The sequence below is a fragment of the Rhodotorula graminis genome (assembly GCF_001329695.1).
Source record: "Rhodotorula graminis WP1 unplaced genomic scaffold RHOBAscaffold_6, whole genome shotgun sequence".
NCBI lineage: Eukaryota > Fungi > Basidiomycota > Microbotryomycetes > Sporidiobolales > Sporidiobolaceae > Rhodotorula > Rhodotorula graminis.
This window is the reverse complement of record NW_017264933.1, coordinates 358,354-386,018: the sequence shown is the minus strand read 5'-3', so window position 1 is coordinate 386,018 and position 27,665 is coordinate 358,354. Positions and strand designations below refer to the sequence as shown.

At 68.3% G+C, this 27,665-nt stretch overlaps 12 protein-coding genes across 12 annotated transcripts; 6 read left to right on the top strand and 6 right to left on the bottom strand.

The window, feature by feature from the left end:
• Window positions 1-401: 401 nt before the first annotated feature.
• On the top strand, window positions 402-2,969 carry RHOBADRAFT_53238 (uncharacterized protein; the record flags this gene model as incomplete). Its single annotated transcript, XM_018416745.1, has 9 exons — window positions 402-517; window positions 639-872; window positions 957-1,254; window positions 1,327-1,678; window positions 1,764-1,891; window positions 1,956-2,075; window positions 2,149-2,504; window positions 2,578-2,748; window positions 2,820-2,969. Coding segments are annotated over 9 exons (1,776 nt in total). The 3' UTR covers window positions 2,821-2,969.
• Window positions 2,970-3,192: 223 nt separating this feature from the next.
• RHOBADRAFT_53237 (uncharacterized protein) lies at window positions 3,193-4,742 on the top strand (the record flags this gene model as incomplete). Its single annotated transcript, XM_018416744.1, has 6 exons — window positions 3,193-3,550; window positions 3,621-3,723; window positions 3,809-4,130; window positions 4,207-4,334; window positions 4,417-4,555; window positions 4,641-4,742. The coding sequence occupies 6 exons, from the start codon at window positions 3,193-3,195 to the stop codon at window positions 4,695-4,697; spliced, it is 1,107 nt and encodes a 368-aa protein (XP_018271282.1). The 3' UTR covers window positions 4,698-4,742.
• A 6-nt stretch (window positions 4,743-4,748) lies between these two features.
• On the bottom strand, window positions 4,749-7,409 carry RHOBADRAFT_36071 (uncharacterized protein; the record flags this gene model as incomplete). The annotated part of the gene is made up of 8 exons (XM_018413326.1): window positions 4,749-5,116; window positions 5,199-5,492; window positions 5,617-5,882; window positions 5,969-6,133; window positions 6,214-6,606; window positions 6,679-6,915; window positions 7,214-7,250; window positions 7,341-7,409. The coding sequence occupies 8 exons, from the start codon at window positions 7,407-7,409 to the stop codon at window positions 5,021-5,023; spliced, it is 1,557 nt and encodes a 518-aa protein (XP_018271281.1). The 3' UTR covers window positions 4,749-5,020.
• A 78-nt stretch (window positions 7,410-7,487) lies between these two features.
• Window positions 7,488-12,294, top strand: RHOBADRAFT_53235 (uncharacterized protein; the record flags this gene model as incomplete). The annotated part of the gene is made up of 12 exons (XM_018416743.1): window positions 7,488-7,568; window positions 7,867-8,098; window positions 8,179-8,197; window positions 8,259-8,910; window positions 8,987-9,274; window positions 9,354-9,680; window positions 9,782-10,030; window positions 10,221-10,484; window positions 10,665-10,677; window positions 11,366-11,393; window positions 11,496-11,785; window positions 11,846-12,294. The coding sequence occupies 12 exons, from the start codon at window positions 7,488-7,490 to the stop codon at window positions 11,941-11,943; spliced, it is 2,541 nt and encodes an 846-aa protein (XP_018271280.1). The 3' UTR covers window positions 11,944-12,294.
• A 514-nt stretch (window positions 12,295-12,808) lies between these two features.
• On the bottom strand, window positions 12,809-15,286 carry RHOBADRAFT_53234 (uncharacterized protein; the record flags this gene model as incomplete). Its single annotated transcript, XM_018416742.1, has 6 exons — window positions 12,809-13,494; window positions 13,555-13,598; window positions 13,663-13,780; window positions 13,849-14,380; window positions 14,457-14,921; window positions 15,020-15,286. The coding sequence occupies 6 exons, from the start codon at window positions 15,284-15,286 to the stop codon at window positions 12,851-12,853; spliced, it is 2,070 nt and encodes a 689-aa protein (XP_018271279.1). The 3' UTR covers window positions 12,809-12,850.
• Window positions 15,287-15,477: 191 nt separating this feature from the next.
• On the bottom strand, window positions 15,478-16,806 carry RHOBADRAFT_43718 (uncharacterized protein; the record flags this gene model as incomplete). The annotated part of the gene is made up of 2 exons (XM_018414275.1): window positions 15,478-16,375; window positions 16,538-16,806. 2 exons carry the CDS (start codon window positions 16,804-16,806, stop codon window positions 15,478-15,480), a joined length of 1,167 nt encoding a protein of 388 aa, XP_018271278.1.
• Window positions 16,807-16,956: 150 nt separating this feature from the next.
• Window positions 16,957-20,326, top strand: RHOBADRAFT_53232 (uncharacterized protein; the record flags this gene model as incomplete). The annotated part of the gene is made up of 6 exons (XM_018416741.1): window positions 16,957-17,883; window positions 17,960-18,064; window positions 18,138-18,237; window positions 18,322-18,412; window positions 18,491-19,508; window positions 19,586-20,326. The coding sequence occupies 6 exons, from the start codon at window positions 16,957-16,959 to the stop codon at window positions 20,279-20,281; spliced, it is 2,937 nt and encodes a 978-aa protein (XP_018271277.1). The 3' UTR covers window positions 20,282-20,326.
• Window positions 20,327-20,641: 315 nt separating this feature from the next.
• Window positions 20,642-21,609, bottom strand: RHOBADRAFT_43716 (uncharacterized protein; the record flags this gene model as incomplete). The annotated part of the gene is made up of 3 exons (XM_018414274.1): window positions 20,642-21,127; window positions 21,199-21,399; window positions 21,490-21,609. The coding sequence occupies 3 exons, from the start codon at window positions 21,607-21,609 to the stop codon at window positions 20,642-20,644; spliced, it is 807 nt and encodes a 268-aa protein (XP_018271276.1).
• A 485-nt stretch (window positions 21,610-22,094) lies between these two features.
• On the bottom strand, window positions 22,095-22,825 carry RHOBADRAFT_43715 (uncharacterized protein; the record flags this gene model as incomplete). The annotated part of the gene is made up of 4 exons (XM_018414273.1): window positions 22,095-22,109; window positions 22,187-22,302; window positions 22,386-22,629; window positions 22,751-22,825. The coding sequence occupies 4 exons, from the start codon at window positions 22,823-22,825 to the stop codon at window positions 22,095-22,097; spliced, it is 450 nt and encodes a 149-aa protein (XP_018271275.1).
• A 635-nt stretch (window positions 22,826-23,460) lies between these two features.
• On the top strand, window positions 23,461-24,514 carry RHOBADRAFT_64933 (uncharacterized protein). Its single transcript, XM_018418616.1, has 4 exons — window positions 23,461-23,494; window positions 23,827-23,918; window positions 24,088-24,304; window positions 24,426-24,514. Exons 2-4 carry the CDS (start codon window positions 23,827-23,829, stop codon window positions 24,444-24,446), a joined length of 330 nt encoding a protein of 109 aa, XP_018271274.1. The 5' UTR covers window positions 23,461-23,494; the 3' UTR covers window positions 24,447-24,514.
• Window positions 24,515-24,790: 276 nt separating this feature from the next.
• On the bottom strand, window positions 24,791-26,658 carry RHOBADRAFT_53231 (uncharacterized protein). Its single transcript, XM_018416740.1, has 5 exons — window positions 26,038-26,658; window positions 25,702-25,717; window positions 25,460-25,642; window positions 24,974-25,390; window positions 24,791-24,923 (listed from the first exon to the last, which is right to left on the bottom strand). Exons 1-5 carry the CDS (start codon window positions 26,046-26,048, stop codon window positions 24,906-24,908), a joined length of 645 nt encoding a protein of 214 aa, XP_018271273.1. The 5' UTR covers window positions 26,049-26,658; the 3' UTR covers window positions 24,791-24,905.
• RHOBADRAFT_66355 (uncharacterized protein) lies at window positions 26,069-27,130 on the top strand. The gene is made up of 3 exons (XM_018418950.1): window positions 26,069-26,222; window positions 26,305-26,502; window positions 26,596-27,130. The coding sequence occupies exons 1-3, from the start codon at window positions 26,103-26,105 to the stop codon at window positions 27,073-27,075; spliced, it is 798 nt and encodes a 265-aa protein (XP_018271272.1). The 5' UTR covers window positions 26,069-26,102; the 3' UTR covers window positions 27,076-27,130.
• The last annotated feature ends 535 nt before the right edge of the window (window positions 27,131-27,665 follow it).

Here is a 27,665-nt window from a genome sequence, read left to right as displayed (position 1 = left end):
CGTTGTCCGAGGCGTGTGCCGTCCCCTTCCCCCCTCTGTTGTAGTCTCCATCACCCACTCCGAGTACCGTTCTGGTCTGTACCCCGTCTGCTCGCAACCTGGACCTCCTCGCCGTCCGTCTCCCGTCGCCCGTCGTCGCGGTCGAGAAGCTGGCTCTTGGGCGGGTCTCTCGAGAGTGGCGAGCTGACTGCAACGTTGCGAGGAAAGCCATGTGCGTGTGCTCGTCAGGCCTGCGTGAGAGCGAGCGGGCGCCTTCCGTTCTCGCGGCGAGCGAGGAGCCGCACCTTTCGTTCTCCTGTTCGACCTCATCAGCCTCGCCCAGCGCTCGACTGCTCTAGCGCACCCTCGCCCGCTCCAACACACACACAAACCCCTCGCCACTCGACACCTCACGCACGGCGATGGATTTCGAGGAGGAGCTCCTCGGGTTGACGGGCGGCGGAGCGGCGTCGTCGAAGCGCACCAAGGCGTCCAAGGGCAGCAAGAGTCGCCGCAAGCGTGCCAAGTCCGACTCGGAGTGCGTCCCACCCGCCCTCCTCGCCCTCTCGTGCGCTGCACGCGTCGCGAGCGGTCCTCATCTCCTCCTCGACCCTCGTCACTGACTCGCTCCCCCCTGTCCCTCGCTCGCCCGCGCGGAGGGATGGCTCGGCGTCCGACATGGACCTCTCGGAGAGCGACTCGGACGCCGCCCCAGCAGCGTCGACGAGCCGCGGCGGGAGCCGCCGTCGCGGGCACAAGAGCGCCGAGCGGGTCGACACGGACGAGGACGAGAGCGACGAGGACGAGGGCCGCAAGGGAGGAGCCGCCAAGGCGACCGACGAGAACCCGTACCCGGTCGAGGGCATCTACAAGGACACGGCCGAGCGCAGTCGGTGCGTCCTCTCGTCCTCTCTCTCTCTCTCGCGCCGACGAGCCTCAGGACGGGACTGACTGGTCCTCCCCCCCCACCCTCGCAGCATCTCCAAGCTCCCCGAGCTCGAGCGCGAGGACTTTATCGCGACCCGCAAGGAGGAGATCAACGAGCGCGTCATGCGCGCCGAGGTGGCCAAGCTCGCGCGCGCGAGCGACGCTCGCCGCGGCGGGGCGCAGGACGACGACGAGGGCGACGACGATGACGACGACGACGACGATGACGAGTACGGCGGTGCGAGGGAGACGAGGTCGCGCAAGGTGACGGGCGCGACCAAGACCAAGAGCGAGGGCCTCGAGAAGCTCAAGAGGAGCAGGGCGGAGAAGGGCAAGAAGCGCGACAAGGTGCGTCCCTCCTCTCTCTCTGTGTTACGCGATCGCGAGGTGCAGGTACTGACTCTGCGCCCCTTCGGACAGGCCGACTCGAGCGACGACGACTACGAGGAGCCCGGACGCAAGAAGAACCGCAAGGCGTCGCCCTCGTCGTCCGCCTCGTCCGACATGGACGTCGCCACCTCGGACGAGGACGACGCGCCGTCGAGCAAGGCGGCCGCCGCCGCCGCCAAGAAGAAGGGCAAGAAGGCCGGGCCCGAGCCGCTCGGCCCGAGCGAGCTGCGCGACATCACGGTCCCGCGCGCCAAGCTCGCAGAGATGTGCCGCGCGTCGTGGTTCGGCGAGTGGCTCGTCGGCGCGTTCGTGCGCGTCACGGTCGGCCCGAACAAGGACGACCCGCAGGCCGGCAACAAGTACCGCGTCGCCCAGGTGACGGGTGCGTCCACCTTCTCTCGCTCCCTCCTTAAGTCTCTCTCTCTTTCGTCGAACACTCACTGACTATCCTCGTACACGTTCTCCAGGCCTCAAGAAGGCCAAGGAGCCGTACCGTGTCGAGGCGGTCATGACGGAGCACGACCTCGAGCTCACGATCGGCACCGACAAGGCCAGGTTCCCCATGGCGTCCGTCTCGAACGGTCCTCTCACCGACGTGCGTCGTCGCCCTCGTCCTCAGCATCTCGACGAGCGTGCTCACCTTTCGCCTCCCGCAACAGAGCGAGTACGCTCACTACGTCCGCATGTGCCAGACGCCCAAGACGGCGCCGCCGACGTCCAAGGAGGCGGCCAAGATCAAGGCGCAGCTCGCCAAGCACACGACCTACATCCTGACCGAGGTGCGTCCTCTCTCTCTCTCTCTCGTCGTCACCCATGCCGCACCGCCTGACTCGCCCTCGCTCGACCTTGCAGGAGGACCTCCAGAAGCAGCTCGAGGCGAGCGGCTCCAACAAGCGCGGTCCGGGCGCCAAGACGCGCATGAAGATCCAGCGTGACCACGCCGTCGCCGCCGGCGACCAAGCCGAGGTCGACCGGCTCAACCGCGAGCTCGCGGCGCTCGACGCGCCGACGGGCGCCGAGCAGGACCGCGCGCGCATGATCAACGAGCGCAACCGGGCCAACAACCGCGAGGAGGTGCGCAAGGCCGAGGCCAAGGCGCAGGACTTCCGCAGGAAGCAGGCCGAGCTGCTCGCGAGGGGCGACACGGACGTGCGGGTCGACCCGAGCGCGCGCGTCAAGACGATGCCGAGGCTCAACTACGACAGCAGGTGCGTCCCCCCCTCTCCCTTTTCCTCTCACCGTGCGCACAGTACTCACGCTGTGCCGTCCTCGCCCCTGCAGTCGTCCGCAAACGCCCGGTCCCGGCAGCGGCGCCGCGACGCCGACCAAGGGCGGCCCGCTCGCGGCGGCCAACGCTGCCGCCGCCAACGCCGAGACGCCGCGCCAGAGGGGCAGCAAGATCGAGCTCGCGAGCCAGGTCGCCATCAACGTCGACGACCTGCTCGACTTTTGGTGCGTCCCTTTCTCCCTCGTCGTCTCTACTCGGCGAGGACCCGACTGACCCGCCGTCGCCCGCCTCGCAGATCTCTTCGCCGTCCTCGTCGCTCGCCCACGATACCCTCTTGCATGTTTCCGCTGTCGTCCCGCCGTCGTACCCGCACCTGTAGTTCTCCCCACCCGACTTGCCGCCGGCGCCTCTCCTCCTGAAAACGGGCCTGTCGCCCTTTCGCCTTCGCGCTCTTCCGCCAAGAGAGAGAGAGAGCGTGTGAGCGACTCTTGCGAGCGTGCTAAGCAAGCGCGTGCCCTGCCTGGACGAGGAAAGCGCCTCATCTCCTCGTTACGAGCTCAGCAGAGCACCGCCTCGCTTCGTTCCTTCAACTCGCCCTCGCCGTCTCGCCAGCTGAGGCGCACCAGCACAGCTCTTTCTTGCACCCGCTGCAACTGCGACGTCCAGCCATGCCGCCCGCCATCCGCCTCCCTCCCCCGCTCCTGTTCCCCTCGACCTCGTCCCGCCCTCTCCGCCTCGCCGCTCAAGTCCCGTTCGACCCAGCAGGCGGGCCCAACCCGCCCTACGTCCTCCACAGCGTCGCCACCCCGCAGGGCTACCTCTTTGCCGGCTCGGACGACACGCTGCGCGCGTTCGGCCGCGGCCTCGAACCGCTCGGCAAGGTGCCGCTCACCCAGCGCGGCATCACGAGCGTCACGAGGGGCCAGTGCAACAACGATTCGACAGCCTTCTTTGTCACGGCCAAGGACGGGTCGGTCAGCGGGTGGGACACGAGGGACCTGTCGCGCGAGGCGTTCAAGCTCCAGGGTCCGTCGCCTCGTCCCCTCCTCATCCTGCCGAGACTCTCTACTGACGAGCGCCGCACACACACACACAGGCAAGAGGAGGGCAGGGTACCTGTGCGCGTCGCAGAGCAGCGATGGCTCGTGCCTCGCCGTCGGGACCGAGGTGTCGGACTACGAGGCCATGATTGACATCTGGTGCGTCGCGTGCCTCTCTCTCTCCCTCTCGCTCTATCTTTGCCGCACGAGTCGCTCACATTGAGCCTCGCATGCACGTCCGCAGGGACCTGCGCACCCTCACCCTCCAGCACACCTACACCGAGGCCCACTCGGACGACCTCACCTCGCTCTCGTTCCACCCCGCTCCATCCCTCGCCCACGTCCTCCTGTCGGGCTCGGTCGACGGCCTCGTCAACACGTACGACGTCCGGATAGCGGACGAGGACGACGCCGTCCTGACGACGGCCCAGTTTGGCGCGAGCATCGCGCACGCAGGCTGGATGGCCTTGAGCGGGTCGGCGGGCGCGAGGGACGCCAAGGCCGAGCACAAGGGCATCTACGGCGCGACGACGATCGAGACGATGCAGTTCTGGGACGCCGAGCAGGTGCGCCACCTCGCTCTCTTGACCCTCTCGACCCAGGAGCCGCGCACCTGACTTGCTCCTCGTCGAACGCTCGCAGCAAGACCAAGTCGTCGACTTTGGCGACGTGCGGGACGTCGCACTGCAGCCCTGGAGGACCGACTACCTGATCGGCGCCGAGTTCAACGCGACGCTCGGCGGCGTGTGCCTCCTCGCCGGCACGATCGAGTGCGTCCCTCTCTCTCTCTCTCTCTCTTGGCCTTTCTCGCCCGGGCCGCCACTGACAACGAGCTCTCGTTTGGCCGCACAGGGGCGACGTCGCTGTCATCGACACGGCCGACCCGCAGCACTGGTACCTCGAGCAGGTCCTGTCGGGCAAGACGAGCCAGCGCGCGCCGGGCACAAAGGGCCACCGCGACATTGTCAGGACGGCTCAGCTCGACGCAGAGGTGCGCCCGCCTCTCTCTCTCTCTCTCTGTCTGTTCCCGCGCCTCGAGAGCGCGTGACTGACTAGCTGATGATGATCGCGCGCAGACGGCGACGGTCGTGACGGGCGGCGAGGACGGGCGCATCTGTCTCTGGACGGCGTAGCTCTCTCCTCTGCAGCACGACGACGTTCAGGCTCTCTCTCGAGAGAGACCGAGAAATCGAGAGGATGTGATCCGTGGGCGCTTGGGATTCGACAGAGTCTTCTTGAGCTTCGAGAGGGCGAGGAGAGAGAGAGAGGGAGAGGAGGGCAAAATGCGACGACGAGGGTGAGGGAGTGAGAGAGAGGAGAGAACTACGAAGAAGGGGGGGATACTGGACAAGGAGAAAGAGAGAACGAGAGGCCGGAAAGAACGACGCGACGATTACCAGACGAGGAGACGAGGGCAGGAGGGAGGAGGAGGGGGACCGAGCGAGCCGAGGCCTGCTCAGGACGGGTCGGTGCGCTGTGTCGGCGTGCTTGCGTCACCGCTCCTCGAGCCGTGGCCCCAGATGTACAGGTTGTTGGTTGCTGCGATGGCAATCTGCGCGCGAGGGAACGAGACCGAGCGTCAGGGTCGGCGACCTCGAGGGAGGAGAGGAGAGGGGAACGGAGGTCGAGCGCACCGTGTTCTCGCGCGGGTGCCAGCTCGCGTGCAGGATCTTCTTGTTAAAGTCGATGTTGTCCGTGTCGACGAGCGGCTTCTTGCTGCCGCCGGCGCCGCCCGCCGCGCCACCGGCCCCGCCGGCGCCGTTCTTGCCCGCGCCGCCGCCGGCGCCGCCAGCGCCACCCTTGGCGTTGTTGCCCTTGCCGCCGAGCTTCTTGGCCTTGAAGGCCGACTTGTCGGCCTGGAGGACAATGTCCTGCGTGCCCGCCGTGTCGTAAATGTGGAAGTAGTTGTTGTACGAGCCCGAGAGGAGCTCCTGCGAGCGAGGCGAGCGACGACGAGGGGAGGAGCGGGCACGAGGTCAGTGACGCGCACTCACCGACGACGACGGTGTACGAGGAGGGGAGGAGGAGGAGGGAGAGAGAGAGGGGGTGGACGCACTTGCCGTCGCCCGAGAAGGTGCACTCGAACTTGTCGAAGATGCAGTCGTTCTCGTACAGGTCGCACAGCTTGCTCCGGAGGTGGTCGTGCACGTTGATGGTCTGGACCGGCTTGTTCTCCATGTTGATGTCCCAGATGCGCAGCGTGAGGTAGTCGCGCGAGAGGAGGTACCGCCCGTCCTTGGAGAACTTGACGTCCGACACGCTCGAGATGATCTCGCTGAAGAAAGACTTGGACGACGGGTCCTCCTCCTCCTCAAAGACTGTGTGTGGTACAGGGGCGAGAGTTCAGTTGTCGAGGTCCGAGAGACTGACGAGGAAGGGAGGAAAGGGAGGGTGAGGGACGCACGCTTGGCGTGCTTGTCGCACAGGGCCTGCTCGCGCATGTCGGCGAGCTTGACGGTGCCCTTGGACGACGAGTACGAGAACAGGTTGCACTGGAGCGGGTGGAACTCGGCCGCCGTGATGACCTCGGTCAGCTCCTCCATGTTGACCGGCTTGATGTCGAGGATGTCTGTGGGGTGCGTCGCCAGAGTTCGGCGTCAGTAGGCCCGAACCCTCGAGAGAAGGAGAGAGAGACGAGGCAGGACGCACTGAACGACTGGTCCGAGATGTTGAGGTTCCAGAGGTTGACGCGCAGGTCGTCGGCGCTCATGTACGTCTCGCCGTCCGAGTTGATCGAGATCGAGTTGATGTGGTACGCGTGCGCGTTGGCGTACACCTTGCGCGGGACGGCGGCGACGATCGTGTCGTGGTACGTCATGCGCGGCAGGCGCAGGTACGGCGCGCCGTTCGGGTCGAGGCCGTCGCCGTTCTTGTCGCCGCCGCCCGACGAGCCGCCGAGCGACGACGAGAGGCCCGGGACGGGACCGGCGCCGCCCGGTGGAGGGGACGACGGCGCGTTGCCCCCTGCGGCCGCCGAGCTGTTGTTCTCGGCGACGACCTTGAGCGACTTCTCAAACACCTTCCACAGCTTGATCGTCTTGTCTGTCGGGCGGCGCCAGGGTTCAGTGAGGCGCACACGCAGACAGAAGGAGGAGAGAGGGGCGAGGGGCGCACCGTTGGTCGACAGGAGGAAGTGGGCGGCGTTCTGGCGCTTGCACCACCGGATCTTGTTGATCTTCTCCTCGATCTCGAGCGACTTGAGGTAGTCGAACTCGGGCTCGTGCGACTGGAACTCGGTGTAGAACTTGTACTCGCAGCCCTTCTTGTTCTCGTTGCGCTCAAACAGGACGACGCGGCCGCCCTTGTCGCCCGTCGCGAGGTAGTCGCCCGTGTGGTCGAACTCGACGCAGGCTGTGGTCGGGGCGCGCAAACGAGACGAGGGTCAGTGGGTCGTGCACTGCGACGTGGTGCGCAAAGGCTGAGGGGTGCGTCGGTGACGGCGTGTGTGGGGTATGAGAGCTCGGCCGCGCGCCCCCACCACGACGAGCGGGAGGCGGGTGGAGCGGGGGAGGAGGAGGAGCGCGAGGGTGACGGGGCGGATGGTGGAGGCTGAGGCAGTGGGACGAAGGACGTGTGCGAGTGGCAGTCTCGCACAGAGGTCTGTGCGGGCAGGAGGGAGCGAGATGAGCGAGGGAGAGGTGGAACGAACAGATGATGTCGGCTTCGGTGATGTCCTCGACCTCGCCCTGTTGCGGGAGGGAGACGGGTCAGTGGTGGTCTCGGTCGAAGTAGGCCTGGGTGCGAGGACAGAGCCAGGCAACGAGGAGAGGGCGGACCTTGTCGCCGAAGCACTGGGCAAAGCGCCAGCCGCTCTCTTCTGCCGAGAGCTGGGTGGCGTTGGACATGGTGGGTGATGCGATTGAGCGAGGTGGCCCGAAGGTGGACGCGGGTGGAGGGCGGGGACGAGGGCGGACGAGGGGCTGATGAGGCGGCGGAGGAGGGAGGAGGGGGAGGCCGACGCGGGTCGCACAGGGACGCGGGCGCGGGCGGTCGAGGGGCGAGGGGTGAGCTGGTGCTTGCGAGAGTGTTGTGCCTGTGCTCTAGAGCGGCAGAGCGAGGCAGCGAGCGGTGTGACGAGCTGCGAGAGGCGAGCTCTCCTCCTCCTCCTCCTCATCCTCCTCGTCGTCGTCCCCCGTGTCGCTCGCTCCATCTCCCTCGGCTCGTGCTTGCCTGTGCTTCTGTCTGTCGCCTCGGCCAGCTCGCTCTCCGTCTAGCTACGCCCTCGCCTCGTTCAGCCATGGTGCGCCGCACCCTCTCCTCTCCCCACCCGCCGTCACTCACTCGCCTCACCTCGCCTCGCAGACGTCGCCCCATCCGAGCGGGTGGTCCCGCCACGTCAACCAGGCCGACGGTCGCCCCTACTGGTCCCACCCGCAACACGGCTCGTCCTGGACAAAGCCCCGCGACCTCAAGACCCCGCTCGAGCTCGAGGTCGACAAGTGCCCCTGGGACGAGTACGAGACCAACGGCCGCAAGTACTGGGTCCACCGCGACTCGAAGGAGACGACCTGGAACATGCCCTCGGACATCTCGGGTTCGTCCGCTCGTCCTCTTCCTCGAACCCGAACCACTCGAGCGAGCCGCAAACTTACTCCCCCTCGCTCGTCGCCGCAGACATCATCCAGCGCTTCAAGTACGCTCTGCAACCTCGGCAACCTCCTCAGGGCCCTGCACTGACTCTTTGCGCCCCACAGACGTGCCTCTGAGGCCGCATCGACCCCTCCTCGGCCCAACCCTCCGCCCAACGCCCCGACCGGCCCTGCCTCGCCCGCCCTCACCGCCCACACCGGCGCCCTCGTCGCTCCCGGCGGCGCCTACTCGCCCGCCGGCCTCCCCGCTCGCCCCGCCTTTGCCTCGTCCACCGCGGGCGGGCCCTCGGCCGCCGTCACCACTGGCGCGAGCACGCCGCAGGGCCCGGCCGTCTACTCGACGTTCGGCGACGCGTCGCGCGCGTTCAAGGGCATGCTCGAGCGCCTCGGCGTCGACCGCACCTGGACGTGGGAGGTCGTCATGAAGGAGTGCATCACGGACCCGGCCTTTCGCGCGCTGCGCACGCTGTCGGAGCGCAAGGCCGCGTTCGAAGAGTTCCTCGTCGAGCGCGACCAGCGCGAGCTCGCCGAGCGCGACGAGAGCCTCGCGCGGTGCCGCAAGGAGTGGGGCAAGGCCATGGACAAGGTCGGCGGCGGCGTCGGGTTCGAGGACGGCGTCAAGAGCTGGTGGAGCTGGGAGCGCGGCGCGCGCGTCATGAGCGAAAAGTGCAAGGACGTGTGGGCCTTGCCCCGCAACGACGACGAGCGCAAGATCCTGTTCGACGAGTACATCGCCAAGTTGCGCACCCAGGAGGAGGTGCGTGCGCCCGTCTCTCCCTTTCTCTCTATACGGCGCGCACCCTGACCGACACCCCCTCCTCGGCCCACAACAGACCCGCAAGCGCGAGATGCGCGGCCGCAACATGGACAAGGTGACGAGCATCCTCCAGTCGCTCGCGCTCGACCTCGCCGGCCCGATCCGGTGGGCCGACGCCCGCGCGCTCGTCATGCGCACGCCCGAGTGGCACCGAGACCCGGAGCTGCAGCGCATCGAGCCGATCGACCTCTTGACCGTGTACGAGGACGAGGTGCAGCGCGCCGAGAAGGAGCTTGCCGAGGCGAGGGCGAGGATCGCCGAGGACAAGCGCCGTCGTGGTCGCAAGGCGAGGGACGACTACAACGTGCGTCCCGGCATCTCTCCCTCCTCTCTGTCTTGGCGCTCACGAGGGCGCACGACTGACTCGCCGCTCGTACCTGCAGGCGCTCCTCGACGAGCTCGTCGCGTCCAAGGACCTCACGGCGGGCACGCCCTGGTCGGCCGTCTACCCGCTCGTGTCGCGCGACCCGCGGTACCTCAACCTGCTCGGCCTCCCCGGCTCGTCGTCGCCGCTCGACCTGTTCTGGGACCGCGTCGACGACCTCGACATCGCCGCCGAGGAGCGCCTTGTCTTCCTCGAGAGCGTCGCCGAGAAGCACGGCGTCGTGGTCGGCGAGGAGACGGGCGAGGCCGAGTTCAAGAAGGCTGTCGAGGGCGACGAGCGTGTCAAGGAGCTCGGCGACGAGGCGGTCCACGAGGCGTTCGAGACGGTACGGCTCTCTCTCTTTCTTTCCCACGTGCCTCTCTCAGCGCCAGCTGTCTCTCGACGCCCACATCCTGACTCTACACCTCCTCACCGTCCCTTCTGCAGCTGCGTCACCGCGCTCAACGTGCCGCCCGAGACGCTCGCCGCCGAGCCGAGAAAGCCCTGCGCCTCGCCGTCGACGACCTGCGGTACCTCTTCAAGCGCCTCGACGATCCGCCGGTCGACGTCGACAAGGACGAGTACGACGAGGTCATCAAGCGCGAGGACGTCGTCGAGAGCAAGGAGTGGACGGCGCTCGAGGGCAAGGACGAGGCGAGGAGGAGCGCGTGGGACAAGTTTGTCAAGCGGACAAAGGTGCGCCTCGCGCTCTCTCTCACTCTCTCTCTCTCTCGGGCGTGACCTGCAGCTGCGACGGCGCCGACGGCGTCGTCGTCGCACGAGCGAGACCCGCAGCGTGACCGACGAACCTGACCATCTCCTCCCGCCTTCCCCTTCTTCCCCTTCGCCTTCCCCCCTCTATCGCTCTCCCGCCTCTGCCTCGCAGGAGAAGCGCGCCGAGCGCGAAGCAGCCGAGCAGGACCGCACCGAGCGGGACCGCGCGTACGAGCGACAGCGGGACCTCGAGCGCGAGCGGGACCGAGGCGAGGGTCGCTCGCGGCGTGCGAGCAGCGCGCTCGGCGGCGGCGGCGGCGGCGAGGCGGGCGACGGACGCAAGCGTGCGGGAGAGGAGGGCGCGGCGGGCGAGCGGGCAAAGAAGGCGCGGTTGGACGAGGGGGAGCAGGAGGTCGGCGGGGACGTCACGATGAGGGTGCGTCCGCTCTCTCTCTCTCTCTCTCGCTCTCGCTCTCTCGCGCCTCGCCCTCGCCCTCGCCACTGGCTCTCGCCGCACAGCGACCTTGCCTCGTCGTGGTGGCAACGAGCGAGTGGCGGGCAGGCTCTCTCGCTGCAGCGCGAGCGCGTCACTGACACTCGCTCGTGCCGCTCGCAGACCACCGGCGACGGTGACGGTCCCACGGAGGAGGGCGAGCTGTAGCCTCGCACTCGAGCAAGTACTGCCTGCCCCGGATCTAGCGTCTCTCGAAAGCGTGAGAGCGTGCTTCGTCAACCAGCGAAGGCTCGTCAGCGTGCGACTCGCAGCCCGCACGCTCCGCGACGCTCCCAGCCGTCGCTGCGGGGGTGCGTACGGTGCGGCACGCCGGCAGATCTTTTGTTCTCGGGGTCGCGGCGAGCGGTGCGCCGGACAGGAGGCGAGAAGAGCTCGCTGTCGGCGAGGCTCGAGCGAGCTTACGTCTGTAGCGCGCCCCAGCCATTGTTCGAGGAAGCACGCCCCGCTGCGCATGACAGATGTCAAAGCGGTCGAGCGGCGGGGAGAGCGACGATCTTCATTTCTCGCACGGAAGCGGCGAGGGAGAGGAGCGAGGGGGAACTCTGTCGATGATGCTGGTCGCGAGCGAACTTTGGTCGTTCCTGACGCTGTCGCCTGGGCTTGGACGCGGGGGCGATAACTCCTGTGAGGCTCTCGAAGGGCAAAAGCGCTCCCCGGCGCGAGCGGTCGTCGGTCGGTCGGTCGACCGTTCGATTACGTCGTTCCTGGGGAGAACGAGGTTGCGCCGCCCACGCTTCTGGTGCTCTCCTCTCTCTCGACACTCGTGACGCTCTCTCTGCACGACCACAAGCTTGCACTCGCAGCCCCTCCCCGCCCGACCACCGCAACCATGTGCGTCGCACGCTTGCACCGCTCTTTCACGAAACGCCGAAGCTGACCTTCTCAATCCCCTTTCCCTCGCCCGCCTCGTCGCGACACGCTTCGTCCGTGCAGGTCGACCGACGCCATTGCCACCACGATCCCGCCGAGCCACGACGAGGGCCGCTCGGGTTCCATCTCGAGCACCGACTCGACCTCGCCCAACCTGTCGACCTCGCCCCTCGGTTCGTTCGGCGGCATCTCGCACGCCTTGCCGTCGCCCGCCGGCGGCCTCAACACGTCGCAGCGCAGCACGTCGCACCGCACCGGCAGCTACGAGGACTCGGTCGACCAGCTCGCCGACGGCACCAACGACCTCGCGCACGAGGAGGACGAGACGCTCGACGCCCTCCGTCGCTACCGCCGTGCGTCCCTGCTCTCTCCCCATCTCTTTGACGTCGAGCTGACCACCCCAAGCCACGCAGAGGGACTGTACTCGTACACGTCGTCGCGCTTCGACCGCTTCAAGGTCGACCTCGAGCGCAAGAACGCCCTCGACGGGCACGAGCCGGCCCAGGCTTGAGCCTGCTCGTCTTCGTCGACGACCTTACGACGATGCACGTCGAGCGACACTCGCATCCAGCACACGCACACGCCTCGCCGTCGCCGTCGTCGTCGTCGCCTCATGACATCACCCTCCCTCCGCTTTGTCTCCCCCTCCCCTCCTTGTCCATACAGCGCGTTTGATTCCGGCCTCTCTCTTAGTTCTGCACATAGCTTCCCCTTCCCCACGTACATAGCCTCGTCCTTTCCCTTTCCCTCCCTCTCTGTCGCTCGCAACCCTAGCTCGCATCTCGCACTCTCGCACCCTCTCGCCGCAGCTCTCCCTCCCCGTCTCTTTGTGTACATACTCGGTGCAAAGCGGGTCTCGCTGTTCTCTCTCCCTCTCTGCGTGCGGGGCCCGCAGCTCCTGTGAGAGAGAGAGGCCCGAGAGCTCGACCCCGCTGTCGCACAGACCTCCTCACTGCTGCTGCGCCGGCCGGCGACGAGCGCCAGGAGCTTGTGACTCTCAAACTTGTGGCAAGGAGGGCCTCGTCACGAAACCGACGACGACGACGAGGCCGAACCGGCTGAGCCAGGGCCGGCCGAGTACGCAATGTCACTCCGACGTCCGAGCCCGCACGGTCCAAGCGTGTTCTCAGCGCTGCCCTGCGGACCAGCGCCTGCTGCGCTCGTCAGGACGCCGTCACGAGCGAGAGAAGCGAGAGCTGCAACGGCGATGAGGCCGACCTCGAGACCCACAGTTGCGGGTCTCGCGGCTTGAGATGGTCAACATGGACCGGTCTCGAATGAGCGCATGGCCGACTCGCTCGCTCAAGTACTCGCGCGCGCGGACCCTGCTTCCCCAGCTGCCCGTCAACTCGCTCGAGAGCCGCGCAAGAGAAAGTGGAGAGAACTGATTGCGCATGACAGCCGCCTCGCCGACCTGCTCAGACGCGCCCTCCTCCCCTCGTCAGGCCGCCCGCTCCGCCGCCCCTCGCTCCTCGCCCCGCGAACCCGACCCTGAACGGGCCCATCGTCCCGAGCCGGCCCATCCACCCTCTCGAGCCGTTGAGCCTCTCCTCGTCGGCCGCGCGCGCGAGGTCGGCCATCTCCTGCTCGGCCGTCGCCCGGCGCTGCAGGCGGATCATCGGCTCTTCTTGCTCGTCATCGTCGTCGTCGGCGTCGGGGCGAGTTGCCGTCGTCGAGGTCGAAGAGGGCGAGGACGACGACGCCTCGACGGCGAGGCACCCGCTATGCCACCCGCTCGCCGCGACGGCGTACACGTACTTGGCCCTGCCCGTCTCGGTCCCGCCGCGCAGCTCGCCGTGGAAGCGCACGCGCGTCGGCATGTCGACCCGCTCGGGCGGGCGCTGGACCGGCGCGGCGGGGCGAGCGGGGAGGAAGCCCGGAAACAGCGGGTGCGGCTGCTGAGGGGCGTCGCCGAACTGCGGCATCGGGTAGGGACGAGGCTGCTGCTGGCTGTCGCGAGGTGGAGGAGCGGCGGTAGGGGACGAGAGGGGCGTGTTGGCGAGCTGAGGGTGGCCCAGTCCGAGTGCGCCGGCCGACCAGGCGCCCCACGCGAAGAGATGACCTGCAGGTGCAGCTCGTCAGTATGCTCGACACGTCTCGAGGGAGAGAAAGAAGGACGCACCGGATGAGGTGAGAGCGAGGTTGTGGTAGTCGCCGTGCGCGATCCTGAGAAAAAGGCAAAAGGTCAGTTCGAGCGGCTCGAGGCGGTCCGAAAGAGAGGAGGACGGACTTGATGACGCCGATGTTCTGCAGTTGAGGGATGACGACGGGCGCCGCAGAGTCGTCCATGTCCTTGCGGCCGAGGAGCACGATCGAGCCCGTCGGGTCCGACGACGACGGGACTGAGTCTGCGCTCACGAGAGGGTCAGTGCGCTCCGCCACGAGGACAAAAGAGAAGAGAGAGGGGACGACGCACAGGCAGCGAACGACTCAAAGTGCGCCGAGACGTGCGTGATGCGCGTCTCGCCCGACACGCTCAGGCCCTCGAGCCGGCCGACCTCGCTAATGTCGCAGAACCGGCGCAGGCACGTCCACCTGCGCGCGCCCGACACGAACGCCGCCTCGAGACGGCTGCGGCTCTCGCGCGAGCGGATCGGGCTGTCGTGCGGGTCGTTGAAGGCGCCCGGCGGGATGCGAGGCTGGTTCGGGTTGGGCGCGACGGGCGACAGGTCGAGGCGGTACAGGGTGCCGGTGCGGGTGAGGGCGAGGATCAAGTCGTCGCCGCAGCTGATGAGCGAGATGGGGTCGGCGGCGAGGGTCGAGGAGGAGGAGGAGGGAAGGGGAGGGAGGCGGAGCGTGTCGAGGTCGAGCGGGAAGGCGACGCCCTGCGACGACGGGTCGTCGAGGTCGTCCTCGCCCGCCGCTGCTGCGCCCTCGTCGCTCGCCGCCGGAGCGAGGCCCCACCACACGTAGATGTCGCCGCCCGCCGTCAAGACGGCCGAGTAGTCCTGCCGGCCCGAGAAGAGGGTCAGCCGCCCTCCTCGACGGCACCCGAGGCGGCGAAAGAGAGAGAGGGGGACGCACCCATCCCGCCTGAACGAGCACGATCGCTCCCTGCCCGCCGCCCGCACTCGCACCCCACCGCCCGCCCTCGTCGCGCACCTCGACGACCCGGCCGAGCGCGCGCACCTCCCACGCCCTGCCGTCCTCGCCGCGCATGACGACGTGCGCCCTGCCGGCCTCGAGCTGCGCGACGGGGCCGACGGCCTCGCTCTGCGGGAGCACCATGGGCCGCACGGTGCGGCCCTCGTTCGAGAGGGGCGCGTCGTCGCCGGCAAAGAGGCCGCCGTTGAGCTGCCCCCAGCTGACGACCTCGCCGTTGCTGCCGAGGGCATGGAAGGACCACCCGCCGGCGACGAGGGCGACGGGCGGTGCAGGGAGCTCGATGAGGGTCGGGACGGGGAGGGCGTCGCCGATGACGAGGGAGCGGAGCGAGGGAGGGATGCCGGTGCGGTGGGAAGGGAAGCCGAGGCGGCCGTTGGTCGTTTGCTGCGGGCATCGAGCTCGAGGTCAGGTCCTTGTCCCTGTACCGCTCGACCTGGCCGCACGCAGAGAGAGAGAGAGAGAGGTCGACTTGCGCCCCACACGCTGGCCGACGACGAGGCGAGCGACGAGTACAGCGCCCGCCACCCAGTGCGCCTGCCGCTCGCGAGCACCGGGAACCGAAAGTCGCTCGCGGCGCGGCGCTGCCACAGGATCTCGCAGGGCCCGCCCTCGCCGGCGACAAAGTGGTGCCACGCGCGATTCGCGAGCGAAAGGGCGACGAGGTCGCGAGGGGCGATGGCGGGCAGCAGTGAGTCGACGAGGAGGTCACTGGGGAGCTTGGAGAGGTGATCGGGTGGCGCGGTGGTCATCTCGTGCGGGCGAGCTGCGTGGCGAGGCAAGTGGAGGAGGAGGAGGAGGAGGATGCGAGCGGCGGGCTCTGCGACGGTCGCCTCTCATGCCGAGATCTGAACGGTGGAACGAAGCGAATGCAACACGACCGAGCTATGAACAGATCTATGGTACTTCCCCTCCGCCTCTCAACCGCCGCCCGCCGAGAACCTCAGTGGCCGTGCCCGACGAGACGCGACAGCAACGCCGGCGCCACCATGCCCGTGAGCACGAGCGCCAGCCTCTGCTTGTCGCCTATCCTCCCCTCTGCCCCCTCGCCGCCGTCCGCTCCATGCGCGTGCCCGTGCCCTCCCCCTCCCCCTCCTCCTCCGTGGCCCTCTGCGCGCTTCTCCTGCTCCCGGACGGCGTGCGTCGCGACAAACAGGAACGTGCCGCCGCTGAACACGAGCGCGAGGCCGGTCCACCACCCTGCGGCCGACCCGGTGCCGCCGTGGGCGCCGACGAGCGACAGGAGGGCGTAGGTCGCGACGGCGCCGAGCGGGGCCGCGAGCGAGAAGAGGACGAGGGCGCGGCGCGTAAAGGCGCGCGAGGTGGCGGGCGACGAGAGGAGGAGCGACGAGAGCGCAAAGGCGGTCGGCGCCTTGTGGAGGAGGATGGCGACAAAGATGACGAGCTGGAGGGGGGACGACGACGAGGGCGCGTCGCCTGCGGCGGCTGCGGTGGCGGCGGCGGCGGCGAGGGGCAGGCTCGATGCGCCGAGCGAGATGCCGTCGGCGAGGCTGTGCGTGAGCATGCCGACGACGGTCGAGACGGACGAGGCGTCGGCCGTGATGAGGTGCGCGTCGTTGCACGGCATCGGCGACCGGCTCCTCGACGTCGACGTCGACGCGGCGCCTCCCTCCTCGTCGCTGCGCCAGTGCTCGCTGCCGTGACCGTTGCCGCCGACGTCCCGGCGCGGGTACTCGTCCGAGGTGCGCAGGGGCTCGAGGAGGGGCTGGTGCGACGGGGTCGCGCTTAGGTTGGGGCGGTGGTGGTGCCGTGGGTGGAGGTGCGGCTGCGGGTTCGGGTCGGGGTACTCGTCGTGGCCGTGCAGGTTGTCGAGGAGGTACCTGCGCGCAGGTAGAGGTGTGTGAGCGAGGCCGAGGGAGAGCCAAGACGGGGACGAGGGACGAGGAGCAGGGCGGCGACGGCGAGCGGGGCAGCTCGCGCCCACCTCGGACCCTTGGACTGCATGTCTCGCGTTGGACAGGGAGGACGACAGGTGGACGCACATGAGGAGGAAGCCCGAGAGGAGAGCGCCTCCGATCCAAGCGGCGTTGTCGTCGTGGTCGCCGTCGTCGTGGCTCGAGTTTTCGAACACGGCTGCGACGCCTTCTGGGAGGATGATGGACAAGGCGGCACCGACGAGGATGCCGACCGAGAGCTCGCTGACGCTGGTGAGGGTGGTCGGCGAGAGGTGGACGACGAGTGGGGCAAAGGCGGCGAGGAGGGTCGCGACTGCCATGCCAGTGGCGAGGGCGAGCAGGCGAGCGAAGCCCATGGCAGGGCTGGGGCTCTTGAGCGTGAGCTTGAGCCGGCTGGTGACAGGGCGGGGGAGATGAGGACGAGGACGAGATCAAGCTGATGAGCTCGCTCTTCCTCCAACGTCGTGCCCTCGCCCAGAGCTGCAAACGACTCTGCCGTGACCACCATGGCAGACCTCACCGAGCTCCTCGACCAGCTCCAGGCCGCCATCGTCCCGCCGACCACCGCCGCCGCCTCGCTCCCCGACCCTGCCGACCTCGCGTTCGAGCGCACCCTCTCGCGCAGGCTCGCAAAGGGCCTCGACCAAGAAGCCCTCCGCATCCTCAACCTCGCCTCGGCCGTCCTCGACTGGGCCGCACCGCCGCCAGCACAAGCCCCGCCCCGTACCGAGCTCGACCCGGACCTCATCCGCGAGGGCATCTACAACAACGTCGTCGAGCGCGTCGAGCCCCTCCTCGAGCACGCCGACGACGGCATCGAGAAGCACCTCGGCATCGGCAAGCACCGCAATGCCCACAACGGCCCGCTCGGCGCCAAATCGCCCGCCGAGATGGACGAGCGCACCCGCCAAAAGGCCAAGCACGAGCGTCTCCCCGCCCGCCTCCTCCACGACGCGTCGATCGACAAGCCCCAGAAGCGCTTTTCACTCCGCACCCGCGTCGCCATCCCGGCCCTCGACGACGACGGCCGCGCCGTCCCGCTGTGGAAGCCCGCCCTCCGTCGCAAGGTCAACGCCCTCGACGCCGACGACGACGCGTCGTGGCTCGCCACCGAGCTGTACGAGCCCACGAGCCACCTCACCGTGACGACCGCCACCGTCCCGCCGCCGTACACCCGCTACGCGCACCCGTACGCGCGCGAGCTTGCCGCCCTCGTCGCGCCGCCGCACTTCCTCGCCGCGCCGACCAAGCCCGAGCCGCACGCGCCCAACAGCTTCGACAAGGTCCCGTTCGAGTGGGTCGGCGACGCCAAGGCGCTCGAGCGCCTCGTCGACGACATCCGCGCGGCCGGCGCCGACGGCCACAAGGAGCTCGCGATCGACCTCGAGCACCACGACTTTCGCGCTTGGGCGGGCACGACGTGTTTGATCCAGGTGCGTCCCTCTCTCCCTTTGTTGGCGAGGTGCAAGGAGCGAGAGACTGACCGCAGGAGGACCTCGCCCCTCGCAGCTCAGCACCCGCTCGAAGGACTACGTGATCGACGCGCTCGAGCCGACCGTGCGCGATAACCTCGACTGCCTCAACGAGTTCTTCACCGACCCCGAGTGGATCAAGGTCCGTCCTCGTCGAGCCTGTGTCGCACGAGAGGAGCCGCCGATCCTGACCTCTTCTTCCTCCCGGCCGACAGGTCCTGCACGGCGCCAGCTCCGACATCGTGTGGCTCCAGCGCGACTTTGGCCTGTACATCGTCGGCCTGTTCGACACGTACCACGCCACCAAGGTCCTCGGTGCGCCCTCGTTCCCCATCCCCTCTCCCCCTCCGAGTCGGGACTGACTTTGCCGCCCGGGGCGCGCCCTTTCTCGCGCCACAGGCTACTCGCAGCACAGCCTCGCGTCGTTGCTCGCCATGTACACCGACTTTGAGCCCGACAAGCGGTACCAGCTCGCCGACTGGCGCATCCGGTGCGTGGCCTTCTCGCCCTCTCTCGTTCTGCACGTCGAGCCTCGAGTACTGACTCTGCCTCTCGCCCGTCTGCGCAGCCCGTTGCCCAAGGAGATGCTGCACTACGCCCGGTCCGACACGCACTTCCTCCTGTCGATCTACGACCACCTGCGCCTCGCCCTGCACGACAAGGCGGCGTCCTCGTCGTCCTCGACCGCCGACGAGCCCTCGCCGCTCCAGGACGTGTTCGACCGCTCGCGCACGACGTCGTCGATCGTCTTTTCGCTCCCGCCGTTCGACGCCGACACGGGCCACTTTGACTCTGGGTTCCTCGTCCCGCTGTCGAAGCAGCCCGGCGCGCTCAAGGCCTACGCGACCGCGCTCGCCGTCCCGACCCTCCCGATCAAGACGGGCTGGGGCCCCGCCGAGCTCAAGCTCGAGTGCCTGCGCGCCGTCGTGCGCTGGCGCGAGCAGACGGCGCGCGACGAGGACGAGAGCGCGCGGTACGTCCTCGGCGTCCAGGGCGCGCTCCAGCTCGCCGAGCTCGGCGCCGTGGGCCGCATCCGCGACGCGAGGGACGTCATGCAGGCGCTCGGCGCCGCGAGGGGCGGCGTGAGCGACGTCGTGCGCAGGAGAAAGGACGAGCTCGCGGCTGTCGTTGCCGAGACGGTCGAGCGCGTCGCGCCCGCTCTCGCGGCGCAGCAGGCGGCAGGCGGCGCCGAGGGCGACGTCGAGATGCTCGCTGCCGCGACGGGCGCGAGCGTCGAGCTCGGCCTGCCTGCCGAGGAGCCGGCCGTCCGGCCCGCGCAGGGCATCTGGGGCGACGCGACTACGGCGGCGCCGGTCGCGTCGACGAGCGCGCCCGTCTCGGTGTCGCTCGCCACGCGGTCGTCGTTCTTCGGCGGCGCGAGCCCGGCGGCGGCAGCGACGGCGTCGACGAGCGCGAGCGGCGGGATCCTTGCCGCGTCGAGCACGTTCTTTGGCGGTGGAGGAGCGGACAAGGGCGCCGGGGCGGACGCCAAGAAGGGCAAGGGCAGGGCGAGCGCGCACGAGGAGGCGCAGGCGGCGGTCAGGAGGGTGCACGAGGCGCTCACGCTCGGCGGCGGGCTCGGACAGGTGCGTGGGCTCTCCTCCTGTCTCTCGATTGTGCTCGTCCAGCGACTGACTCGCTCTCTCCCTCGCACGCTCCACAGACGCTCCAGCCGAAGCTCCCTGTCGCCAAGGTCGACACGTCAGCAGCGCTCCCCTCGAACGAGGTCCCCCTCGACTCGAGCACCCTCCCTCCCACGACCGATGACTCGGCGGCCGTCCCGACCGCCCTCTCGGCCGACCACGCCTACGTCCCGCTGTCGGGCCGCATCCCGAAGCAGCCCTCGGCCGCCTCGTCGACGCTTGCCGACGCGCCCGCGCCCAAGCACGCCGCGCCCAAGCCCAAGGACAGCGACGTCATCGTCGTCTCTGCGCTCGCCGACAAGCCCAAGAAGCGCAGGGCGCGCCCGGCGTCCGAGGTCGTGCCCGAGACGGCCGGCGAGGGCGACGAGCCGTTGAGCCCGAGGGCCCGCCCGCCGGCGGCCAAGAAGGCCAAGAAGGCCGCCGGCACCTCGTCGTCGTCGGCGTCGTCGTCGCGCGCAGCAGCAGGCAGCATTACGCCGCACGACTACACGGCGCAGCGCTCGGTCCTCGACGCCGAGCCGGTCGGCAAGACGGGCGCCGAGCGTCGCGCGCAGGAAAAGTCGGCGCGCAAGAAGGAGGCGCGCGCCGAGAAGCTGCGCGAGGGGATCGACAAGGGCAAAGGGACCAAGGGGATCGACACGAGCGAGTTTGGGAGGGCGCCGAGGGTCAACAACGCGCCCAAGAAGGGGAACGCGACGGCGCACTTTGCGTCGTAGATCGCTCGTCTCGCCCTTGCATTGTCACCGCGTCGCGCTCTCGTACTCTCCGAGAGCTCATGATCGATCGAGAGCTAGAGTTGGTACGGGTGAGCGGCGGGAAAGGACGAGAGAAGGTCGGCGACGAGCTTTCGACAGGCGCGCGAGCCCCGTCTTACTCTCGCTCTCGTTCTCGTTGGCGCTCTCGCATCTCCTTCTCGCTCGCTCGCTCCACATTCTCTCACCGGTCGACTGCTGAGAAACGCTGGCTCTATCCACTCTCGATGCGAGGCCGGCTGCGCCGAGAAACCAAGACTCGACGAGGCTCGCTCTCGGGAGTGCCGTGAAACCGAAAGGCATGCATTCCAGCGTCCTCGCAAGCTACGAGCTTCTCAGGCAACTGCGTATGACGTCGGCCACCCCATCGCTGAGCTCCATCCTCTCGAGGAGCTTGGTGGCCAGCGTCGGGTTCGACGGGGCGACGGACGTGCGAATCGAGTCGACGATGCGCTGGAGGTGCTTGCCGAACGAGCGCGCCAGCTCAGTGCGCTCGTCGGCGTACACGATGGCGAGGACCGTGTTGTACGCGAGGGAGTAGTGGCGCAGCTTGGTGCGCCAGGGCTCGGTGCCCTGCTCGAGCCCCGCCGTCGACGGGTCGTGAGCCTCGTTGACGTCCCACACCGAGGCCGCGTTCCACGGGTACGAGGACGAGAGTGGGATGAACTGGGCGAGATCGAGATCGACGACGGTCTGTCCCGTGCGGGCGAACTCGAGGGCGCGGATCGTGGCGACGACGAGCTGGACCGCGAGGGAGCCGGGGTCGCTGGCGTTCGGGTGCGCGCTCTGCGCGCAGCTCGTGATGAGCAGCTACATGACAGGAAGCAACTGTCAGGGACATCCGAGGAGCTGATGGGGCCGAGGAGGGAAAGCGGACGCACGGTCACGCTGTCAGGCGGGAGGGCGAAATCGTGCTGCAGCGCCTTGGCGACCGTGTTGCACTCTGGCTCGCACCCGACCAAGTAGCCGGTCGTCTCGTTCATGTGCGCGAGCATCTCGGGCAGCTCGTCGTCCGACAGGAGCGGCCACAGGAACGGGTTGGACTTGCCCGGCCCGCACACGCGCTTGTGGACGTTCCAGACCTGCTCACACGGGCTTGAGAGGTCAGCTCGACGACCTCGACCGTTGGCAGGGAGAGGCGAGGAAGAGGAGGAGAGGAGAGAGGAGCTCACGAGCTTCTGGTGGTCGGGCGAGCAGAAGAAGAGGTCGATGCCGGCCTCGGCGCACTTGCTGCACCGGTTCTTGGTCTTGGTGCAGCACACGAGGCACGTCTCGTCCCACTCGGAGCTCATCTTGGGGTGTCGTGAGGCGAGGGTGAGAGGCGCGGAGGGGGAAGGGGCGCGTGCTTCTTGGATGAGGCGGCGGGGCGGTGAGCGCGGGCGTGCGGGCGAGCTGCGGCGGTGTGGCGGGCGCGAGCGGCGGGTGCTGAGGGTGGTGGGAGGCTCGAGCCGGGGAGCAGGGCGAGGCGAGCGCGCGGGTGGAGCGGGAGCGAACGAGGCGAGGAGGAGCTCAACGAGGCGATCTCGCAGTTCGCTCGCCTCGAGCGACAGTCGCAGCTCAGCAGAAGCAGCGAAAGCAGCACTGGCTCTCTCTCTCGCTCGCAGCGAGGGCGTCCCAAGGTCTGAGAAGCTTGATCATGGCAGCCCGCCGGCCGCTCTTCCTCCCTCGCTCTCGTAGACGCCGAGCCACTGCTGCGGATCGTACAGAGGCACCCTCGTTGCACCCACCCGCACACACAAGACAAAGAGAGACGCAGCCGGGGAAGCTGGGACACGCTTTACTTGAGGGGGATCTGCGAGGGAAGGGGGGCGAGGTCAGGGCGGGTTCTCGACGAGGACGAGCGAGAGAGGGGGGGAAGGTGGGACGCACGAAGCGCGACGAGTGCGTGGCACCGATACCCGGGCGACCGTGGCGGACGGGCTTGTAGGTGATGGAGAACTCGCCGAGGTAGAACCCAGTCATCTCGGGCTTGATCTCAACGGCGTCTGCAAGGGGGGGGGGGTGCGGCTCGAGTCAGTCGACCGCCGGGACAACAAGAGGCGTCGAGGGAAGTAAAGGTGGGACGCACTGAAGACCTTGCCGTTGTAGATGCCGACGACCGAGCCGATCATCTCGGGGACGATGATCATGTCGCGGAGGTGCGTCTTGACGACGGCGGGCTTCTCGCCCGACTCGGCCTCGGTCTTGGCCTTGCGGAGCTTCTTCATGAGCGCGAGGGGCTTGCGCTTGAGGCCGCGCTGGAAGCGACGACGGGCACGCGCGTGGACGAGCTCGGTAAAGGCGGCCGAGTCGAGGTCGAGGAGCTGCGAGAGCTGTGGGTGGGGCACACTGCCGTGGTCAGTCTCGAGGTCGCCAGACGAGCGGGGTGCGGCGCTCGACGGCCGGGAGGAGTGGGGAGGAGGGGGACGAGGTGGAGGAGGGACGGCGGCGCACCTCGACGCCACGGTAGGAGAACTTCTTGAAGGTGCGGGCGCGGCGGCGCTCGGCAGCAGCCTCGTCAGCGTTCATATTGACCTGTGGCGAGTGGGGCAAGAGGGGGTCAGGACGACGGCTCGACGAGAGGGGGTGCGGAGGTGCTGGTGCGGGACAAGGTCGTCGGGGGCCGTTCGCGGCGTGCGCTCGCTGCCCCGCCGCCCTCGCCGCTGTGTCCACCACGACTGCCCAATGCCCTGCCCCTCGCCGGTCGGAGCGAGTGCGACCCGAGGTGGACCCGCTCGCCCGCCTGGCGCGCTTTGCCCGACACGACGGCGTCGGCGTCGGGGCATAGGTCGGCCTCGCCGCGGGTCGGCGAGAGGCAGGTGGCGCACGTCGGTGGGTGCGGCGGGCGAGAAGTTTTCCGGGTGCTGGAGCCTGGCGCAGGGTGGGTGGGTGCGAGTGCGGGTCGAGGACGAGGTTGCACCGAGGGGGGAGGGGGAGGGGGGTGGACGCGGGCCGGCGGGAGGGCGCGAGTAGGGCGAGCGGGTCGGGGGTGGCACTTGCTCTGGCGGTGTAGTGGGTGCGAGACTGACCTAGAGAGTGACCGAAGTGAGGAGAGAAGCGAGGCGAGGGCGAGGCCAGCAGCCTCTCTCGAGCTCGCCCGCCCGCCCGACGCTCGCCGCCTCGTCGCGCACCTGCTCCAGCTCTCCTCTCCTCTCCAGTCGTGCGGCCCACTCAGCTAAGGGATCTATCCAGCTCACGGTCCGTCCCTTTTCTCCCGCCCTCCAACTTGCCTCTTCACCCATCGTTCGCCCTCGCCCGCACCGGCTCGGACCCTCCCCTCCGCACACCTCGACCCGCCGATTTCTCGCCCTCGGCCTCGAGCTGGACCACGGCGCACCTGCGGGTTGCGTCCCTCAAAGGGGCAGGGTCCACAGAGCAGCAGTTCGGGAACGGCAGTCGGCCAGGACCGCGCTCGAGCTCGTCGCGCCAGCAAAAACCCTCGCCCTCCGCCCGCGCGCCTGCTCACCTCGCCTCACCTCCCCCTTCTCCCTCCCCCCTCCACCTCCTTCGTCCACTCCGCAACCGCACAGATGAAGCACGTCGCTGCCTACCTCCTCCTCGTCTCCGGCGGCAACGCCTCGCCCTCGGCTGCCGACGTCAAGTCGGTCCTCGAGGCCGCTGGGTGCGTCCGCCCTCTTTCATGCTCGAGTCGTCGGGGCTTGGGCCAGGGCGACGCGTACGGCCAGCTCGCCTGTCTGTGCGCGCTCGTTCGGCCCTCGTCTCGCCTCGGCGGCGGCCTCTGCAAGGAGCACCCTGACTGACCTGCCCTCGTCCCCCTCCCCTCCCTGCAGCGCCTCGGCTGACGAGGCCCGCCTCGAGAAGCTCATCTCGGAGCTTTCGGGCAAGGACATCAACGAGGTCATCGCCGAGGGCTCGAAGAAGCTCGCGTCGGTCCCGTCGGGCGGCGCTGGCCCGGCCGCCGCTGCTGGCGGTGCCTCGGCTGGCGCTGCCGCCGAGGAGAAGAAGGAGGAGAAGGTCGAGGAGAAGGAGGAGTCGGACGACGACATGGTGCGTCCCCCCTCTCTCTCTCTGAGCCGCGCCGGGTCCTTCGACGTCGTCGTGGTCCGGCGGCTCTCGCTCTCCCTCCCTCTCACCAGTCGCTCACCTTTCCCTCTCTATCTCTCTACAGGGCTTCGGGCTCTTCGACTAAACGTCGGGCTCCTGGGTCTCTCTCTCCCCCTCCCCCCTCGTACCCTTCTTGCAACCCGTGCACCACCTCTACCCTTTGTCCGTGTCGCTTGTGTGCGCACGCGAGCCTCGCGTCACACGTGCACGTGTGCGAGTGTGTCGAGAGAAAGCGTGTGAGAGCGAGAGCAAGGTACGGTGCGAGACGGCGAGCGAGCAAGCCTGGGCGGCGGCCGTCTCTGGCTCTCGAGCAGGAGGGCCGAGCGGCCCTTCTGGCGGCCTCGCGCGCGCTCTCTCTCTTCTCGCGCGCTCTGTAAATCGTCGCCTGCGACGGCTTTCGCACTCTCTCAGCTCCTCGCGCTCTCAGGGCTGCTCGTGAACGTTATTCTGCCCGACCGCTCAGAAGAATCGAGCGCACGACCTCGTTCGCGAGCGGCTGCGCTCCTCGACTGCTGGACTGCGTGCTCGCCCTCGCCGCGCTCGCTCAGACCTTGACCATCCCCTCAGTGCGGCGATGTACAGCGCGTTGTCCGTGCCCATGCCGCCGCGCACCCAGTCGTCGAAACGCTTCCTCGCGCCCTCGTAGAACGTCCGGACCTCGAGCGCGTCAAGCGACGCAGCGCTCAGGCGACCGAGGTGACCAAAGAGGAGGACCTTGTGCGCGAGGAGGCTGAACCACGGCTCGCGCGGGTCGTGAGCGCCGATGCCGCCGACGTGCGCGAGCCAGTCGTAGACGCAGGTGACCTGGTAGCTGACGCGCGCCGCCTCGTAGATGCCGCCCGGCTCGTCGCGGCCCTCGCCCCTGTGGTAGTGCTGGAAGAGCTCGAGAGCGAGAGGCGCAGGGTCGCAGTCGATCTCGCCGTGGGTGCCGTACTCGCACATGGCCATGCGGACCATGAGGACAATCCAGGGCTTGGCCGAGAGCTTGCTCGTGTCCCAGACGTCGCCACCGAGGTGCTTGAGGACGGTCTGCAGGGCGAGCGGGGCGTCAATGCGACCGAGAGGGGACGGGCGAGGGAAACAGTGAACAAGGCGCACCTCGGCCGGCTGCTTCGCTCTCATCTGAAGCTCGTGCCGCAGGGAAATCGGAAAGGGCTGCTCGGGTATGGCGATCTTGTCGAGGCGTGCGTGCGCAGCCTTGAGCTCGAGGTCGGTGAGCGGCAGGGTGGCAATCGGGAGCGCCTTGCCCGGGCCGCAGACGGGCTTGTGCGCCTTCCAGACCTGCACAGACTCGAGAGTCAGGGCCGTCCTACTCTGCAAAGAAGAGAGAGGGGACGCACGAGCTTGAGATGCTCCCTTGAGCAGAAGAAGAGGCTGAGCCCCGCCGACTCGCAGGCGGCGCAGCGTTGGCTCGTCAGGACGCCGCACACCTCGCACGGCTGTTGCGCGAGAGACAGGAAGCTGTGCTCAAAGCCTAGAACAAGACGTGCAGGTGGTCGCGGGCTCAGCGAGTGAGCGAGCGTGCGAGGGAGGAGAGCAAGTGCGAGCTCGCCTCGTCGTCGTCGCTCGCCTTCCTCCCACCACTCGCTCCCACAACGAGCGTGCTGCAGTCGCGCTCGACCGCTCGAGTCGACTTCCCCAATTCCAGCCCAGCCCACGCCTTCCCTCGCCGTCACTTCGTCTTCATCAGCTCCACGAGGCTCCCCTCGTCGTCATCACAAAAACCTCCTCAAGCCTCAGCATGAGCTCCGAGTGGGACGAGACGTGCCTCGTGTGCTGCACCAAGACCAAGAACCGCTGCAGCAGGTGCGCCGAGGCCGGCATCAGCCTGTACTTCTGCTCGCCCGAGCATCAGCGTCTCCTACGTCCCCTCTCCTCCTCCTCTCGGTCTCTTTGCGCCTCGTCGAGCCTCCCCAGCCGACCTCTCGAGCCCGTGTGTGCAGGTCTGGAACGACCACAAGCGCGTGTGCGGGCCGGGCAAGGCCAACCCGTTCGTGTGGCCGCTCCTGTCGGTCGACGAGTCGCGCGAGGTCATCGAGCACATGGACGAGACGACCGGTAACCTCGTCAACAATCCGCCAGATCTCAACACTGTCGCCAAGATGGTCGCCAAGATGGTCCGCTCGCGCGAGATGGTGCCTGTGCGTCCCTAGGTCTCCTCGACTGCGTTCCGCGTGTCGGCTCAGTCCGAGTATCACTATATCCGAGTTTGACCGATCTCGACTCCTCCGCAGATGCTCATCGAGGAGCTCACGGCGGGCGCAGACCGCCGAGTCGCCGCCGCCAACGACGCGCGTCAGCAGCTGCTCCTCGTGAGCATTCGTGCTTTTGACGAGGCTCGCGTCACGATCCCGGTCGAGGCGCAGTCGTTCGACAACGTCATGGGCCCGCGACGGTCGAGCGCGCTGTGCGCCGCCTCAGGCTGGGACTTCTTCGCCGCCCGCGGCTCGATCTCGTTTGACGAGTACGGGCGCGAGCCTTGGCGCACCAAAGCGCGGCACTACGCGCTCATAAACTTCGCCATGACCACCATGGCCGTGAACGGCTATGACGAGGCGTTCATGACGCTCGACCAGTCCCTTCAGCGGCTTACCGATCACGTCGTGGCGGGCGCCGCACGCTCGAACCCGCGCTTCGCGGCCGAGTACCGCGCCGCGGCGGACCGCGACTTGAAGAGGGCCCAGGACTGGTTGAGGATGAAGACGAACTCGTAGATGTCGTCGTGTCCGCTTGGAATCCTGACTCGCGACCGAGTCTCGGTCGAGTTTCCTCGAGAGCGCGAGAGAGGTTCTCGGCAAAGCAGACCTTGCAGCAGGAGTGAGCAGAAGGTGTACCTCGAGCAGTCGATCGACCGACGGGATTGGTTTGAGCGAGCGAGGAGGAGGGCAGCCGGGAAAGTGCTCAAGATCGAAAGCGAGGGCAGGCTCGAGCGCACCCTCGAGAGCTCGTCGGCGGCCTCACGCGAGCGTCGTCGTCGCGCAAGTGGACAAATACTCGCGTCCAGTCTACTGAGATCTCGAGGAAGACCCCGTGACGAACCAGGACGCGACGGGCGCGAGAGAGAAGATGCGCTGGCCGACGCGACCAACGCTTGACGGAGTTGCTGTCGCTCTTTCGCCGTCTCGCTCTGTACCTTGCTCTCGCTCTCACACGCTTTCGCTCGACGCGCTCGCCCTCGCACACGTGTACTTGTGACGCGAGGCTCGCGTGCGCACACAAGCGACACGGACAAAGGGTAGAGGTGGTGCACGGGTTGCAAGAAGGGTACGAGGGGGGAGGGGGAGAGAGAGACCCAGGAGCCCGA